Source organism: Sus scrofa, chromosome 1 (assembly GCF_054392235.1).
Source record: "Sus scrofa isolate SSC_HxYL_T2T_F1_AM1 chromosome 1, Sscrofa_HxYL_maternal_Yorkshire_Landrace_v2.0, whole genome shotgun sequence".
Lineage (NCBI taxonomy): Eukaryota > Metazoa > Chordata > Mammalia > Artiodactyla > Suidae > Sus > Sus scrofa.
This window is the reverse complement of record NC_139383.1, coordinates 78,350,337-78,368,018: the sequence shown is the minus strand read 5'-3', so window position 1 is coordinate 78,368,018 and position 17,682 is coordinate 78,350,337. Positions and strand designations below refer to the sequence as shown.

The window sequence follows — 17,682 nt, the reverse complement described above, 5'->3', positions numbered from 1 at the left end:
AGCGTTAGTAAATTAAAGCAAAAGTTGATGAATCAAAATTCTAGAAGTTTAATTCAGAAAGCAAGACCAGTCAATATTTGTAAAATGTTTATAGATCTTTGGTCGAAGACACAATGTCAATATCTATTCCAAGTATAGGTCAAATCTCATTAGGCACCAGGGCTAAGGAGTGTGCTCTTTGTAATGGAATTTTATTATAATTAATTTATTATTGCTTGTTAGACTGAAGATTAGACTGTTTCTCTCTGAGACATCAAGTACCTACCTAGATAATGTGTCTCTCACACCCTCAGATGACAACTTCAGGCCCCTCCTAGGTCTGGTCAATTTTTGCCATTGTTAATTTATTTCAATGGGTGCTTGGGGACCTCAGATTCCTAGAGAATGCTGTCAGAGCATTTAAATTATTTAGTCAATTAGGCTTTTCAGCAGAAATTCTGATGGTCCTGGAGATTCAGTATCTATGCAAAAGTAGTGGCTTATGGCCAATTAACTGGCTCCTAAGTGACAATATTTGGAAAACACAGGGAGATTTTTGCAAGTTTTCAACCTAAAATGGTATTATGTAGCTTGGTCCTCATTTTGTTTAACAACTCCAAGAGACTTTTAGAAGTTTGCCACACCCAGAGGATGCAGACTGAACTATACTTCAGAAAGGCCAGATTTAAGAATTTTAAGGAATTCCCTGGTGCCCTCTCGGGTTAAGGATCCAGCATTGTCACTGCTGTGGTCCAGGTCACTGCTATGGCACGGGTTTGATCCCTGACCCAGGAACTTCTGCATGCTGTGGGCATAGCCAAAAGAGAAAAAAAAAGAATTTTAAGAAAGTTTAAAACATACTTTGTACAAGGACGGTATTATCGGTTTAAGTCTAGTGTTCTCAGGAGGACTTCAAATGAGGATAAAAATCACCAATCAGCTGTATAAATGTGATCCCCTTTTGTTAAGAAGCACTCTGATTTTTATCTAATGAAATAATTAATATTGTGATTATATGATAGACCTCTGGATATCAACATGTACATACTCTCATTCCCAGTTCTTTTAAACAGCAGTGGCACGTGGATATACCACACTAGTTTCCTCCTGGATTCCACCTAGTTCTAATTTCTATGAATATAAAATTAGTCATATACATTGATTTTTACTACAAGCCAGACATCACACTAATCACAAAGTAAGCAAATGGCAATTTTCATTCTTATTCTTCAAAGGCAGAAGGAAATGTTATTGATTAATCCAATCTCAGTATCAGAACAGGCTGAAAGCTATACTAAGAGTGGTTTAATGATGGAAAGCTGTAAAAGGTCTACAAATGATGTGGTGAAAAGCACTTGGGCAAAATGACAATGCGGCTGAAATAAGCTGTTTAAAAAGTAAATATTCTTATTCAACAGTATTCATATATTACTAGCTTTATGTATTTTCAAGTATGTATATACTTTTAAAAATTTTTTCTGGGGTTTAAAGGAGATATTTTTATAGTTTTTATAAATTTCATACTGCTTGGGATTGTTTATAACAGCAAAAAATTGGAAATAACGTAAATGCCCAACAAGAATGGTTGGTTACTATATATTAATGGTGACTAAAAGCTCAAACCTGGGAGTTGAAGGATCTAATTTCTGGGTCCACCATTTCTTATCTGTTGCACTTGGTCTGGGAAACAATCTCTGTAGGCCACAAGGACCTCATCTGCAAAATGAGGGAAATATAACCTACTACTTTGGACTAAAGTGGGGTAGAAATTCAAGAACTATACAACATGACCAATGCAGTGACTTATGCGTGTAGATATTTATGTTCAATTAATTAAAATGTCAATTAAACAAGTTTTCTAAACTTTAATTACTTGCGAGGAACAGCATGGTACAGTAGAGAAACAAGACTTGAATCAGTCTGAACCGCTTATATACCTATGTGACAGTGGATATATTTCTAATCTTCTCTCACCCTCAGTTTGTTCATTTCTAAAATGGAGGTAGTTATACCTGATTCACAAAGTTGTTGTGAAGAGCAGATACCATAACATGGATAAAGTACTTCTCACAATATTTGGTACATATACTCTCAGTAGATGGTAACCATATTATAATAATCATCATCATTATTGTCATTATTATCCTCATTATTGTCAGTAATTTTTTAAAGGTTGTGGCACCAAAAACAAAATCCCTGAGTGCTAAGTCACCCACCCACATGTTTATAAAGTTGTCTGCTGTAGGTCAGTCTTATATGGGCAAGAGAATTCAGGGTGGCATCCAAAAACTGATCATAACATTTCTTCTCTTGCTTAGAAACACAGACACACACACATACACATAAGTGTATTTTTGTTTAGTAAATTATGGAGAATATTCCAAAAGAAAAGCAAAGAGACATTATTTTCTTTGTGAGAAGACTATTCAGCTTCCATAGCCTCTAACTAGCACAAATCTTAATGTTACTTAGAGAAAAGATGGTTAACCAGGAACAAAACTAAAAAAGAGCCACTTTTTTTTCTTTTTTCTTTTTTTGCTTTTTAGGGCCCCTCCTACGGCATATGGAAGTTCCTAGGCTAGGGGTCAAGTTGGAGCTGCAGCTGCCAGTCTACACCACAGCCATATCACCAAGGGATCTGAGCCGCATATGCGATCTACGCCACAGCTCACAGCAATGCCAGATCTTTAACCCACTGAGCAAGGCCAGGGATCGAACCATCGTCCTCATGGATACTAGTCAGATTTATTATCCTTGAGCCACAACGCGAACTCCCCAGAACAGCCACAGTTTCATTCTTGAAAATATCTACCTTTTAATATTATGGCAAAGGTCAATTTTGTCAGTTCCTATAGAATTTCAACGAGAGATTCATCAAAAATTAATAGAACTTTCTGGAAAAAATGATGAAATGTTTTTACATAAAAGAAACAACTTTAATCAGCTGTTCCTGAGGATATTCAAACTTTTCTCGAACACTGAACAATTCAATATTCCAAGGAGTAGGTCTACAACACAAGAGCCAAGATATCCAGTGCATGGACTCTAGCAATGGCATCAGAAGCTCTCCTTGCCTCGGGCTTCCATTATCTTTTATGTGAATTTTAAAATGCTGCCTCCCCTCTGGATAGATGAATTAGAAAATATAATCCTTTCGGGTGTACAAAACCCAGCAAGAACATAGTCAGCCAGGCTTCCAACCCCCTCTGCCCTCTCGGCCAAAGGCCAAATGACTGTTGCATACAACCCTGTCCCTGCCTCCCTTCTTTTCCCCTCTCCCACAGTATCAGAGACCTAAGCCAAGTCATCCTTCACAAAAGGTCAGAGACTAATACACTGAGGAGCGTAGATATGGATTATGACAAGTTCTCAGAGTGAATTCTCCTCCTAAACTTGGCATAATATAAAGATTTCATCTTATACACAGTCCAGTCTAGGCAGTGGCTGCCTGGTCTGTGTTGAGAAAGACTAGAGACCCTACCCAGCCCTAGCAGAGAGTGATAAGTGGATGAGCAGTATAACCACTGGTTTCCAAGAGCACATATGCCTCAGATGTCTTACCCTGGTCCAAACCATTCAAATCACAAGCATTCATTAAGTAATGGACATGTACAAGGCTCTGTGAAAGGTGCTTTAAAGCCATCCTTCCAAACCTGGTCTCATACTGGAATCATTATGGGTTTTTTTGTTGTTGTTGTTGTTGTTTTTTTTTTTAAATTTGGATCCCTGAAACTAACACAATATTGTAAATCAACTATACCTCAATTTTTAAAAAAATACTAAACATTTTTAAAAAAGCAGATCCCCTCAAAATTTTTCAGTAAACCTAAAACCATTCTAACATTTAAAAAAAAAAAACTTCCAATTTTTTTTTCTCTATATTGTGACAATTTTATTTTTGTTTTTAAAAAATGAGCCTCAATTTAGCCAGGGCTTTGGAGACCTGAGTGGTTAGCCACTGTCATATTTAAAATGACACATTTTTTTCAGGCCAAAATCTTGATTTTCTTTGTCTTCTTCAGAAGAAAGAGCTGCAAGAAAGCCTGAAAGATTGGAGTTAATAATCAATTTAAAACATCCTTATTGAACCTTGATTCCTTGGGCCAGAAGAAGGTCTTTACTGTAATTGATGGTACAAGTGGTTCTTCTCATATACTCTTTCCAGGCACCACTACCAGACTCTCTGCCACCACCAGTGTGCTCTTCTCTCCCAAATGCACCTCCAATCTCAGTCCCCCTTACTGGAACTCATAAAAACAAAGACCAGAATGGCGGTTATAGGGGCTGTGAGTGGAGGGGGGAAATGGGGAGAGGTTGGTCAAAAAGTATAAACTTCCAGTTATAAGATTAACAAATTCTGGGTAACTAATGTAGAGCACCTTGATTACAGTTAATAATACTGTATTTATACATTTGAGAGTTGCTAGGAGAGTAAATAAATCTTACATGTTCTCACCACAAAAAAAAAGTAATTATGTGACATGATGGAGATGTTGGCTAATGCTATGGTGGTAATCATTTTGCAATATGTAGGTGGTAATCATTCTGCAATATGTAGGCAATAGATATGTATATCAAATCAATATGTTGTACCCCTGAAACTTATACAACGTTATATGTCAATTATATTTCAACAAGGCTGGAGCGGAGAGTTAATTAAAATCATTTTTAAAATACAGTATTTGTTTTATAAAAAATGTAGATTCTTTGGCTTCACCTATCAGAAGTACTGAATCAGGAGTTCCCGTCATGGCGCAGTGGTTAACGAATCCGACTAGGAACCATGAGGTTGCGGGTTCGGTCCCTGCCCTTGCTCAGTGGGTTAACGATCAGGCGTTGCCGTGAGCTGTGGTGTAGGTTGCAGATGCGGCTCGGATCCCGAGTTGCTGTGGCTCTGGTGTAGGCCGGTGGCTGCAGCTCCGATTGGACCCCTGGCCTGGGAATCTCCATATGCCGTGGGAGCAGCCCAAGAAATAGCAAAAAGACAAAAAAAAAAAAAAAAAAAAAAAAGTACTGAATCATAAGCGCCCCAAATCAGCTGTCTGTAACTTGGTTAGTTAGCGGACTCAGAAACCACTGGTTTGGAGGCTCCTGAGGTAATTAATTACAAAGTCTCTCCCAACTCAGATCCTCTCCTCTTATAAATAAAACCTCCCTGATTGTCAAACTGCAGGATGAAACACATTCATAGGTCTTAAATCAGTGTTATGTCTTAGGACCAGGATATTATTTTTAAATAATATAGAATAGAGAAGTTTAAAGTAAATGACACACGGTAAGATTAATTACTGTTATGTGAGGGTTTTTTTTGGTTTCTGCGAATTCTTTTTTCTGTGTACTGCATCACAATGAAAAGATGTATTTTTTTATATTTTGAAATACAAGTCAAAAACATGAAAATAGGTGGTCTGAATTAAATGCTTCCTACTGCAGTTTTAGCATGTTTCCCTCTTTTTTGTTCCCTAGTAGAAACAGAAAAAGGCTTACCATCAACAACAAAGTCTTCGTTATAAATTGGTCCCCTCTCTTATTTTCTCCTCACTTAGAAAGATGGAATTTCTTTGCCTTTCCTTCATAGGCAAATGTCATTATTCCCTCCAAAAGAAACGCTTAAAATTTCAGTTTTAGGACTGTAGTGTTTTTATACTGAGAATAATGCCTAGTGATTCTTTGTGGAGAAAGAAAGAAAGAGGAAATGGGTTTGCATAACAGTCTGAAGTACTTCAGCCAGACACAATGAAAAGTTTCCTGGTAGCTAAGATAGTACAAACTACAATGAGTCAATTGGGCAGTAGGGGGTGCGGGCGATGTGAAACCTACTCTGTAAGTTTGTGGAAGCAACCCAGACTTATCTGCCTGGAATTCTTTAGATGTAAATCTGTCTGGTAGGTAAGGAGTGGACTTCCAGGCCTATGACCGCATTTCTGCCTCGCAGCATTGAAACATTCCGAAGAAACATAAAATACCTAGCCATATAAGCCCCATGGAATAAACCGGGAACAATCTCACAGTTTCTCAGATGGAGCACGAGTGACATTTGCGGAGGGCAAGTGCAAGCCAGTGTAACATAACCACAACCCACAGCACCTCTGGGTTTAATGATCTCACCACTAGAATGAAGGAAAATAATGTGTCTCAGTTATGAGGAAAAACGAAGTATAGGAACAGCACTCACACAGGACCTGACAAGTGTGGAGTCTCATTAATCTCCTTACCCCTCCCTTTAAAATTTTTGGATTTGAAATAATTTTTTAAGAGTTCAAGTTTATGAAAGACATATCCCTAAGTTGTCCTGCCCCAGCCAATGATTTCCAAACCCTAGGTCTTTATTCACAAAGAGCGTGGCGCAGCGCCTCATCCTGACTAAACATCGTGGTTTGGTTTGGTGTGTGTATTGTTTCGCATTGGAAGAAATCAGGAGATTTCTTCCCCCTTTACTGTTACCTAAGATTCTCTTATTCTTCTTCATAAAGACCAACGGTGTCAACTCGGCTCCAGCTGTCCCAACACGTTCACGTGGCGCCGGCTCGGACAAGAGGCAGTAGCAGGGTGGGGTAGGCGGACGGCAGGGCATCGCGAGATTTGGGCGCCATTTGTTCTCACCTGGGATTGGGTCCTTTCGTGCTGAGCGAGGTGCCGGGGCTGCGCTGTCAAAAAAGATAAGTAACTGAGAAAACTGGATAGCCATCGCTGAATGGTAGTGTAAATAGGTCACTTTAGTAGGTTCTGTAAGGAAATAGTTGGCTGGTTTACTAATCAGCACCTATTACTTTTCTCAGATTTTGGCCAAAATTGATCCTTCTGATCATGAAAATGCTTTTGTTTTGTCTGTTTCAGAAATGCGGTGCCGGATTCTTTCTCGCCCAGTCGGGAGAATGTTTGCCCTGTGACTGTAATGGTAATTCCAACGAGTGCTTGGATGGCTCTGGACTCTGTGTGGTAAGCAGGGGCCATCTATCCCTTTTCACGTTTCACTGAACCTTTGCACCTTGAGAGGGGATAAAATATTCTTCGTGGACCTTGGCGCTACCTAGGAGCAAACTGCTAATCAAGCTTTCTTTTTACCATTCACCTTTTCCTGCAAAACACCGCATATAAACTGCTTGAGATTTTAAGTGGCCGCCAAGGTGTATGTCTGAATGTGCACGTGTCCCTTGCGGTCACTGCCTCACCGCCCTCGGCAGCTGGTTTCCTGCTCTCATCGGTGATGGGCTTGAAAATAATACGCAGAGGAGGAAATCATCTATCCAGATTCCCCTGTAATGGTATAGTTTGCCATATGTTTGGCTTCTCTCCACATAACCCAGAGAGTAAAACAGTTGTTTCATAACCTATTTTTACAACTTAAGATAGTCAGGTCTATAGATCAAAATTTGTCTCAAATAATACAGGTTTGAACCAAGTACCTAAGAAAAATGAAAGCTTTGGCATTGTGGTCTTTATAACTCTGTGTTCAAGCCCCCGAAGACTTTTTTCCTTAACAGGGATAAATTCTCCAATAGACTGTTCTTCAGGGAAACATGAAACATGATAGAGATTTATGAAGGAGACTGAGAAGCCTTTTAGCAAAAAAAAGTACTTGCTACATATTTCCAATTTTCACTGAAGGGACTGACAACCTAGTGAAAATGGGGATTGAAATATTTACCAGAAGTGACTTCAGTAGAAGTCATAGGAGGCATTTTTAAAGACTTATGCCCTAAGATCATGTTTTCCTTCACGAGTCATACAACACAGCAGGAGAAGTAGATTATTCTAGTTCCTACAAGCAAAAGACTTCCCAAAACTGCAGGAGTATTTTTGCAAGAGCTGCAAGAATACTTAATTAAATATACCTATCTACCTTAAATTAGCATAATTCTCCATATTAAGCAGATAATTTTGATTATAAGTGATCTTCATGGTGTACACATGAAGGTGTTATTTTACTCTTGCATTACCTTAAGATGAAAAATAGAATGTTTTCATTTATTTCAAACCAGTTGCCAATTTTCTAGGAGCAGAGAGAATTAAGTGGGGAACACTAAACATTGCTAACTCTTTATAGTGTTTGTTTAGTCCTGGCATTTCTGTTTTCCCCCTTTCTCCATCTTCTTAAATAACTGTTACATCCAGGATATCCTCTGTAGCAGTGTAGGCACCCGCAGCTGCCAAAGTCTACCCCTTTCTAATGCTTCCATCTCCGGTTTCCTGTTATTTTAATCCCAGTGACATTTGAAAAGAAAATTCCATGGATGCACTTGAACTGGTAATGTACATCTCTGATAATTTGACCAATTAAAGCCTCTTTGTTACCTGGTTTATTTAAATATAAGGCAATAGGGACTGGTCAGTCACTAAGATGGCATATGGCATATGAAATAAATTGAAGGAAAGAAAGGTCCCTCCTGCTTGTGCCTATGGAGAACTATGACATAAGCCACTCTTCTTTACAGTGACCTTTTCAGAATAGTAGCTGTCATGGTTTTATCTTTGACCTGGACTTGAGCTTCTGAAGAGGCCAGTCATAGCATAATTCCTTCATAGTTCCTGGGGCATGCATACAAGATTCTAATAAAATTTTAGGGTTGGGCTAGGGTGTAAGTATTTATATGAACACTCGATCTTCCTACAATTACTTTGTTCCAAGATAGAATATTAAACAAAAAGAAAAGAAACAGACATCTTACTTATTCTGAGTGGTCCCCCTACTTCACCCTATCCAGAGGGAAATAATGGTTTTTCCCCGATTAAAGTAATACATGTTCAAAGTAAAAATAACAATAATGCACATATATACTATACATGAATTCAAAGTGAAAATCACCCATAGTCTTATCCCCAAGAGCTAAACTATAGATATATTCCTATAAATTTAATTTAGAAAGACCAAAAAAAGGTGAAATTTGTATTTGGTTAAATGTAAGTGAGGGAGCGAAAGGGGCTTGCCAATATGGAAAAACTATTTTGTTACTTAGTTTGGCAAATATGTTGTCTGTGGTGTCACACCGAAATAAAATATTATTCTGGTGCCTTTGACGTCCCTATTCTGGCCCACTTTGTTTTCAGCTCCTGCCCCATAGCCCCAGCTCATTCGCAGCTCTCAGAGAGCCAGAGAAGACACAGGGACTCCAAATGGACATTTCCTTGCCGCTCACTATGGGCATCAGTGTTTCAATCAGTTCTTACAGTTTGCCTGGCCTAACTCATTTCTTCCATCTTCCATAAGCAACCAAAAATAAGTGGCCTTCTTTTATTTTTTTTTTTGTTTTATTTTACTTTTACTTTGAAGGTTTGTCATGCCTATGTCTTATTTTCCCCCAGCTGTTTCTAATTCCTCTTCCATTCCCATGTTCAATTTCAATTTGACTTTATGTTTTACAGACTGATTTTAAGGAACTAAGCCATTTGACAATAAAATATAGAGAATAGACAAAAATTATGCTACCATGTTAGACATACCTAAAAATCTGAGATTTCTTCACAAGAAAAATGCCAGCTCTTCCAGTGCAGAAAGATGGCTAAGTGAAAAGTGGCTTAACTAATGTCCAATATGTATTGGTTGTTTTCCCAAAGGGCCACCTTGTGTCTTATTAGAGCTAGGGTACGTTGGACAGGATTCTCAGTGGAGTGAGCTAGGCAGAGCATTAAAGGCCAGGCCATGCCAGTGGACATGGCAGACTTTAGGAAAGCTCCCAAAGGAGGCATGAGAAAGGAATTAAGGGGTAAAAACAGAGATAGACAGATGGCTGGTGATACGAATGTCTGGTCACTGATATTTTATCCCGGATCCAGACACTAGGAACAAAGAACCAAGAAGAGGCCATGATTAAGGCCAGTTACCAGCTAAAGAACTGGTGCGTTGTCACTGGGAGAAAGCTTGGAGCCCAATGACCAAGCTTTGGGCATTTTTCTGTCTTGAAAAAATATGTCTTGAAGTCTGCTTCCAGCACAGGGCTTTTCAGGTTTCTTTTGATTAAGGATTGGTTTATCCATTAATTTCATTTATCCATTTAATAAACATGCATTTTTTGAGTTCCACCTATGTGCCCAGTACTATTGTAGGATCTGTGTTAAGTGGCTTCCACTGTGGGAGCTGGAGGGCTGTAGGGACAGAACATGTACTTGAAAATGCTTGTGGACATGACTAATGTAATGAAAGTTCAAAATGTGAGGACCATAGGAGCTTCAGAAGCATAGGCAGAAACCCTCATCTGCTCAGTGACAACAAAAGAAAAGCATTAAAAGATTTCAGGGTTGATGCCAGCATTTCAGGAAAAAAAATTAAATCTGAATGAAAATATTCAGATTGAAACCACTAAAAGAACTGCAAAACTGTAATTAAAATCCAAAGAGAAAACTGTCAAGCTTTTAAGTATTCACATCTGGCTGGTGGAAACATGGATGGATTTTTATTTTCTTCTTTTCATTTTACAGTGTACCTGCCCAAATGTTTTACAACAGCCCATAGTAATTTTATAATTAAAAAGATATTGATATTCAGCTGGACTTCTTCCCCACCCTAAGCACAATGAAGAAAGGGATGTAATTCAATATATTGAAGGCTAATGAATGTTTTTATTTCTCTCACAGCCTAATCAAAACTTCATTCAGGAGAGCAAAGATAGTACATCTCTAATTTCTGCAGGCAGTAGCATTTTTCTCATGATTTTCAACCTCTCCTTTATTATGTTTGTAAGGCTGAAACCAACCATTGTAAGTCTCTTTAAGACTAAGCATGTGTGATTGCTATACCAACACCCTCATTTGGTGTCCAAGAACAAGAAGAAATTGAGTAATAATGGAATTACTTTTCCTGTTTTACTTGCAACTGTAAAATTGGTATCTAAATCAAGTGCATTATTCAGTTTTACATTAAAATTTTGACAATTTTCCAATCTGTTGCAAACTTGGAAAAACCCAAATTTTGCTAATAGTGATGGATTTGGTTCCATGCCAGCTAAAGTTTTGAAATAAAGTCATAAGTTACATGTACAAAGGATTCTAAGGATGGATAGCTCAGAGGAGTCCCCCTGCTTTGTCCCTCTAGTTTAAGAATATGAAGGGAACTAAATGCAGATAATAAGTTCTCTATATATTCTTTGTCCTTCTTTTCTCAACCCTGAACACACTCCTTCTCTCTTAATGAACAGCAACATTCTCCCAATTGCCTGTGCTTAGATGTCTCAGATTCTTCATGCTTCATTAGCTCCCTTTTTCTCTTCACCAGCCTTCAACTGGACACCAAATCCTGCCAATTCAGCCTAGGAGACAGACTCCTTTCTTCCATGCCATCTCACTGCCTTAATTCACACCCACAGCATCTCTCCTGACCACTACTGCGGCTTCCCTACTACTCATTATGCCCTGCCCAGGCTCTCCCTCCCCTAATCTGTCTCACTCACCGGCAATGGAATCATCTTTCAAAAACACAACCTAATCTATGAATCCTCCTTTCTAAAATCTGGAGAAATCAAGGATTTCTACTTCAGCCCTACTGAGCTTCTCACTGCCATCTAAACTGACTCTATACTTTCACACTCTTGTGTCTGAACTGGAATTTCCCTGTTCTCTGGCTAGGATTTCTTGCTTTTTTTTTTTTTTTTTTTTTTTAATTCTACAACCTATTTATATGAAGTGTCCAGAGTAGGTAAATCTATAGAGAAAGAAAGGAAGTTAGTGGTTGGCAGGGCCTTGGGGGAGGAGAGGAGAGAGGGGAACTGCTAATAGGTACAGGTTTCTGTCTGTGGTGATAAAAAGGTTCTTAGATTTCTTGCTTTTCTTCAAGGTGTTTTTCAAATGCCACCACCTCCATTAAGTCTTCTCCCACTTTCTCAGGAAAAGCTAGACCCTTTCCCTCCTCTGTCCCCATGGCAGGTATGTACTTCATGCACACCATAGTCATAGCACCTAGAACACTGTATTTTTCAGGTTACCTCTGTTTCCTTCACAAGTTACTCACAGTGAGTTACTCAGAGGCAGAAACTAGGTCTTCATCTTAGTAACCATCACAATTCATTGTCTATCATGATATGAGCTTAATCCAGGTTTGTTAAGTGAATGAATAACAAACTAACTTAAAAGAAAAAACATCTAATATTATAATTTGAGACACTGGGGTCCCCTTTACTGCAGTGAAATTCACTGTCTTGTTATGCTGGAAATTCAGGCTTGGGCCCAGTGCTGACTAACTAGCAAACACTGCTACCTACACAAGGTGTTTCCATCTAGATCCTTACTTCTTAAGTATAGTCTAGACCAGAAGCACTGGTGATATTTGGGAGCTTGTCAGAAATGCAGAAATCCAAGCCCTCCCCCAGCACCATGAGTCAGAGTCTGCATTTTCACAAGATTTCCAGAGCATTCTGTGCACACTGGGGTCTGAGAAGCTCTGATCCAGATAGAACAGTGGTTCTCAAACTTTTTTGTTTCTTGAGCCCTTTATACTCACTCATAAGAATCACTCAGGGTGCCACCAAGCTTTTGTTTATGTGGATTATGCCTGTCTACATTTACTGCATTTGAAATTTAAAACTGAAATATTTTAACAATATTTTCTTGTTAATTTATTTTAAAAGAACAATAAAACATTGCATCTTAACATTAATAGTATGTTTTTATAAAATATAGACATATTTTACAAATTGAAGATATGTTTAATATCTGGCTTAATAGAAGGCAGCTGGATCTCATATGTGCTCCTGCATCAATCTGTGGTGTTATCTCCATGTCACATGACCTCAGGAAAACCCCACCTTACCCACATGAGAAATGAGAGTACAAAAGATAAATAAAAACTTAGTATTATTATGAGAATAGTTTTGACCTCCCTGGTCATATTTTGAGAACTACAGGTCTAGATAGACTGGAGTCATGCATAAAGTGTGACCAGTCACACAAAGGCTGACCTGATCCTTTCAAGGCTTTCTTCCCATGATAGACTGGTGCCCAGTCATCCAGCGGCTCCATCTCTCATGTGAAGGAGACACAGCTGGTGCCCAAATGTCATCCCTAACACTTATCTGCAGTCAGTTGTCTAGATGTAGCTTTCTTAACCACCAACCAAAGATTCAGAATGATTTTTTTCATTTTTCAGTGGGGTCAGTTTTATTAAAAAATAAATTCTTCTTCCTACCCCAGCAACAGCTTATTTATTTGTTGTTGTCATTTTTCTTTTATGTTTTTAAATGGTAGAGCAATGAAGGTAAAGGGTATTTGCAATCTCAGAATAAAAGATTTGCAGAGCTAGAAGAAATCTTACATAGTAGAGCCTTGTTTTAAAGAGAATAGAGACTCAGAAAGGTCAAGTTACTTGTTCACAGTTGACCAGCTAGAAAATGAAGGAGCTAGGGAACTCTGTCCCTGCTGCCAGCACTATCCCTGCCAGTCTCCCAGAATGTGCATCAGTTGCCTTTTAGGGAATTTAAAGAAAGCAGATGGAGTCAGTGTTTACACTCTGTGCATTTAAAGGTCATAATGATTTGGTGGCTTTACCCTTGAAGGTAATTGCTCCCTGTAGCTGCCATGGCAGAAGTAGAGCCTGGACTAGGAATTCAAAGCATCCATTGAGCCAAAAGGTGGCAGAATTTGGAATTAAATCACTTTGCTGCTTAGTAGGACCTTCAGGCAGGAAGAATGATCTGACATTTTACAATAGACCTGTTTTCTTCTGTACAGGTGGGTTTTTATCTGCCCAGCAAGAACTCAAACAAGTTGACCCCAGTCTAGAGTAGCACTACCAGATTGCTTATGGCTTAGATTCCTGGTAGTTGGGCAAGGCTTATTGGTTTTCCCTGGGATGAGAGACTGCCACCAATTTTGAGCTAGCTTTGGGTGCATGTTAATTTCCTTTACTTGCTCTAGACACTAATTTACCCTTTCCCACTTTTTCCTTCATTTTTTTCCTCAAAAAATATTTACTGAAAGCTGACTTAGCATTTGACAGGGCATTAAGAACTGTGAGGAAAATATGTAAACATCCTGTTGTCTGCACATCATGTTTTATTTTTCAGTTTCTCATTTATCTGTCAGGGTGGTCTGAGCTAGCCTCTTAGTTCTATTCTACTAACATAATTCTAATGAGGGGCCAAAGATTGTCCACATCTAATGGCTGATCAAATGCCCAAAGAGTATTTAGTCATGATAGCTTTGGCCCGCATCAGAATTCCTCCCTTTTGCCTAGTATGTTGTACTTGATTTGAAGCTTAAACTGTTAGTAAAATAGTCTGACACTTCTTTTTTCTTATTAAATTATAGTTGATTTACAGTGTTGTACTAATTTCTGCTGTACAGCAAGGTGACTCAGTCATTCTATATATATCTTTGCTTGTATTATCTTCCATCATGGTCTATCCCAAGATATTGGATATAGTTCCTTGTGCTATACAGTTGGACCTTGTTGCTTATCCATTCTAAATGTAATAGTTTGCATCTACTAACCCGACTTGGCAACCACAAGTCTATTCTCTAAGTTTGTGAATCTGCTTCTGTTTTGTAGATAAGTTATTTGTGCCATATTTTAGATTCCCCATAGAAGTGATATCATATGATGTTTGTGTTTCTCTTTCTGCCTTCACTTAGTGTGAGAATCTCTAGTTGCAACATGTTGCTACAGATGGCATTTTTTCATTCTTTTTTATGGCTGAGTAGTTTACATTATATATATGTAGCACATCTTCTTAATCCATTCATCTGTAGATGGACATTTGGGTTGTTTCCATGTATCAGTTATTTGAATAGTGCTGCAGTGAACATAGGGATGCATGTATCTTTTTTGAATTGAAGTTTTGTCCAGATATATGCCCAGGAGTGGGATTGCTGAATCATAGGTAATACTATATTTAGTTTTCTAATGTACCTCCATACGTTTTTCCATTGTGGTTGTACCAATTTACATTCCCACCAACAGTGCAGGAGGGTTTCCCTTTTCTCCAGACCCTCTCCAGCATTTTTTATTTGTAGATTTATTAATGATGGCCATTCTGACCAGTATGAGTTAGTACCTCATAATTAGTGACGTTCAGCATCTTTTCATGTGTCTACTGAAAAATTTCTTCTTTCCATATTTCTTCTTTGGAGAAACGTCTATTTAGGTCTTCTGCCCATTTTTCAGTTTGGTTATTTGTTTTTTGTTGTTGAGTTGTATGAGTTGTTTGTATATTTTTGGAAATTAAGCCTTTGTCAATTGCATCATTTTCAACTCTTTTTCTCTCATTCCCTTTGTTGTCTTTTCTTTTTTTTTTTTTTTATGGTTTCCTTTGCTGTGCAAAAGCTTGTAGGTATGATTAGGTCCTATTTGTTTATTTTTGTTTTATTTCTATTGTCTTGGGAGACTGACCTAAGAAAACATTTATAAGGTTTATGTCAGAATGTTTTGCCTATGTTCTCTTCTAGGCATTTTATGGTGTCAAGTCTTATGTTTAAGCCTTAAGCCATTTTGAGTTTATTTTTGTGCATGGTGTGAAGGTGTGTTCTAGTTTCATTGATTTACATGCAGTTGTCCAGTTTTTCCAGCACCACTTGCAGAGGTGACTTTTTCCCATTTTGTATTCTTGCCCCTTTTGTCAAAGATTAATTGACCTTAGGAGTCTGTGTTTATTTCTGGGTTCTCTGTTCCATCCCATTGATCCATATATCTGTTTTTGTGCCAGTACCACACTGCCCTGATTACTGTAGCTTTGTAATATTTTCTGAAGTCTGGGAGAGTTATGCTTCCTGTTTTGTTCTCTACCCCCCTCAGGATTGCTTTGGCAATTCTGGATCTTTTATGGTTCCATATAAATTTTTGGATTATTTTTTCTAGTTCTGTGAAAAATGTCATGGGTAATTTGATAGGAATTGCATTAAATCTGTAGATTGCTTTGGGTATTAATATTTTAACAATATTAATTCCTCCAATGCAGGAGCATGGGATATCTTTCCATTTCTTTTCTGAATCCTCTTTAATTTCCTTTATTAATGTTTTATAGTTCTCAGCATATAAGTCTTTCACCTCCTTGGTAAGGCTAATTCTAGGTATATATATATAGGTGAAATTTTAAAAGGTATTTTTAAATATTTCTTTTCTAATATTTCATTGTTAGTATTCAGAAATGCATCTGATTTATGATTGTTAATCTTGTATCCTGCTACTTTGCTGAGTTCATTGGTCAGTTCAAGTAGTTTTTGTGTGAAGTCCTTAGGGATTTGCATATATAGTATCATGTCATCTGCATACAGTGACAGTTTTAACTCTTCTCTTCTAATTTGGATACCTTTTCTTCTGTTTGTCTAATTGCTGGGGCTAAGACTTCCAATACTATGTTGAATAAAAGTGGTAAGACTAGGCATCTTTGTCTTGTTCCAGATTTTAGCAGGAAGGCTTTCAGCTTTTTTCTGTTGAGTATTATATTGGCTATGGGTTTGTTGTAAATGGCTTTTATTATGCTAAGATATGTTCCCTCTATACCCACTTTGGTAAGTGTTTTTAATCATGAATGCATGTTAAATTTTGTCAAATGCTTTTTCTGCATCTAATGATCATGTGGTTTTTGACTTTTGTTAAAATACTGTATTACATTGATTGATTTGCATATGTTGAATGATCCTTGTGAGCTTGGTTGGGATGAATCCCACTCAGTCATGGTGTATGATCTTGTTTATGTGTTTTTGGATTTGGTTGACTAAAATTTTGAGAATTTTTGCATCAATATTCATCAAAGATGTTGTCCTATAATTTTCTTTTTTGGTAGGTCTTTGTCTGGTTTTTGTATTAGGGTGGTGGTGGCTTCATAGAATGTCTTTGGGAGTGTTCGTTCTTCAGTCTTTTGGAAGAGTTTAAGAAAGACTGGTCTAAGTTCTTCTTGATATGTTTGGTAGAATTCACCTGTGAAGCCATCTGGTCTTGGACTTTCGTTTCTAGGGAGTTTTTTTAATTGCATCTTCAGTATTATTTCTAGTGATTGGTCTGTTCAAATGATCTGTTTCTTCTTGATTCAGTTTCGGTGGGCTGTATGTTTTAAGAAAGTTGTTCATTTCTTCTAGGTTGTCAAATTTGTTGGCATATAATTGTTTATAGTATTCTCTTACTTTTTTGTATTTCTGCAATATCAGTTGAGACTTATCCTTTTTCATTTCTTATTTTGTTTATTTAGGTTCCCTGTATATTCTTCATGGTGAGTCTGGCCAGAGGCTTGTCAATTTTGTTTATCCTTTTAAAGAACCAGTTCTCCCCCCCCTCCGCCCCCGCCCCAGAAAAACCAGTTCTTGGTTTTGTTGATTTTTTTCTTTTTTTTTCTATTGTTTTTTAATTTTCTTTCTATTGTTTTTTATTGTTTTCTTTCTATTGTTTTTGCTATTTTTATGTTGGGTTTTTTTTGTATTTTTTTTAATCTCTCTTTTATAAATTTCCTCTTTATGATTTCCCTCCTCCTGCTGACTTTAGGTTTTGTTTGTCCTTCTTTTTCTAACTGTTTCAGGTGGTAGGTTAGGTTATTTATTTGAGATTTTCTTGTTTTTGAGGCAGGCCTGCATTGCTCTGAACTTTCCTCTAAGACTACCTTTTTGCAGCATCCTATAGATTTTGTATGGTTGTGTTTTCATTGTCGTTAGTAAAAAGGTATTTCTTAATTTCCTTTTTGATTTCCTTGGTGACCTGTTGTTTTTTTAGTAGCATCTTGTTTGGTCTTCATGTAGTCATTTTTTATCTCATTTCTCTTCCTGTGGTTGATTTCTAGTTTCATGCCG

At 37.7% G+C, this 17,682-nt stretch overlaps 1 protein-coding gene across 5 annotated transcripts in view; it reads left to right on the top strand.

The window, feature by feature from the left end:
- LAMA4 (laminin subunit alpha 4) overlaps positions 1-17,682 on the top strand; it is a 152,490-nt gene that overhangs the window by 30,838 nt on the left and 103,970 nt on the right. For all 5 annotated transcript variants that reach the window (XM_084962772.1, XM_084962757.1, XM_084962777.1 and 2 more), the window contains exon 3: positions 6,817-6,918. In XM_084962772.1, coding sequence (XP_084818898.1) covers positions 6,817-6,918 — 102 coding nt within the window. The remainder of the gene's footprint in view (positions 1-6,816; positions 6,919-17,682) is intronic.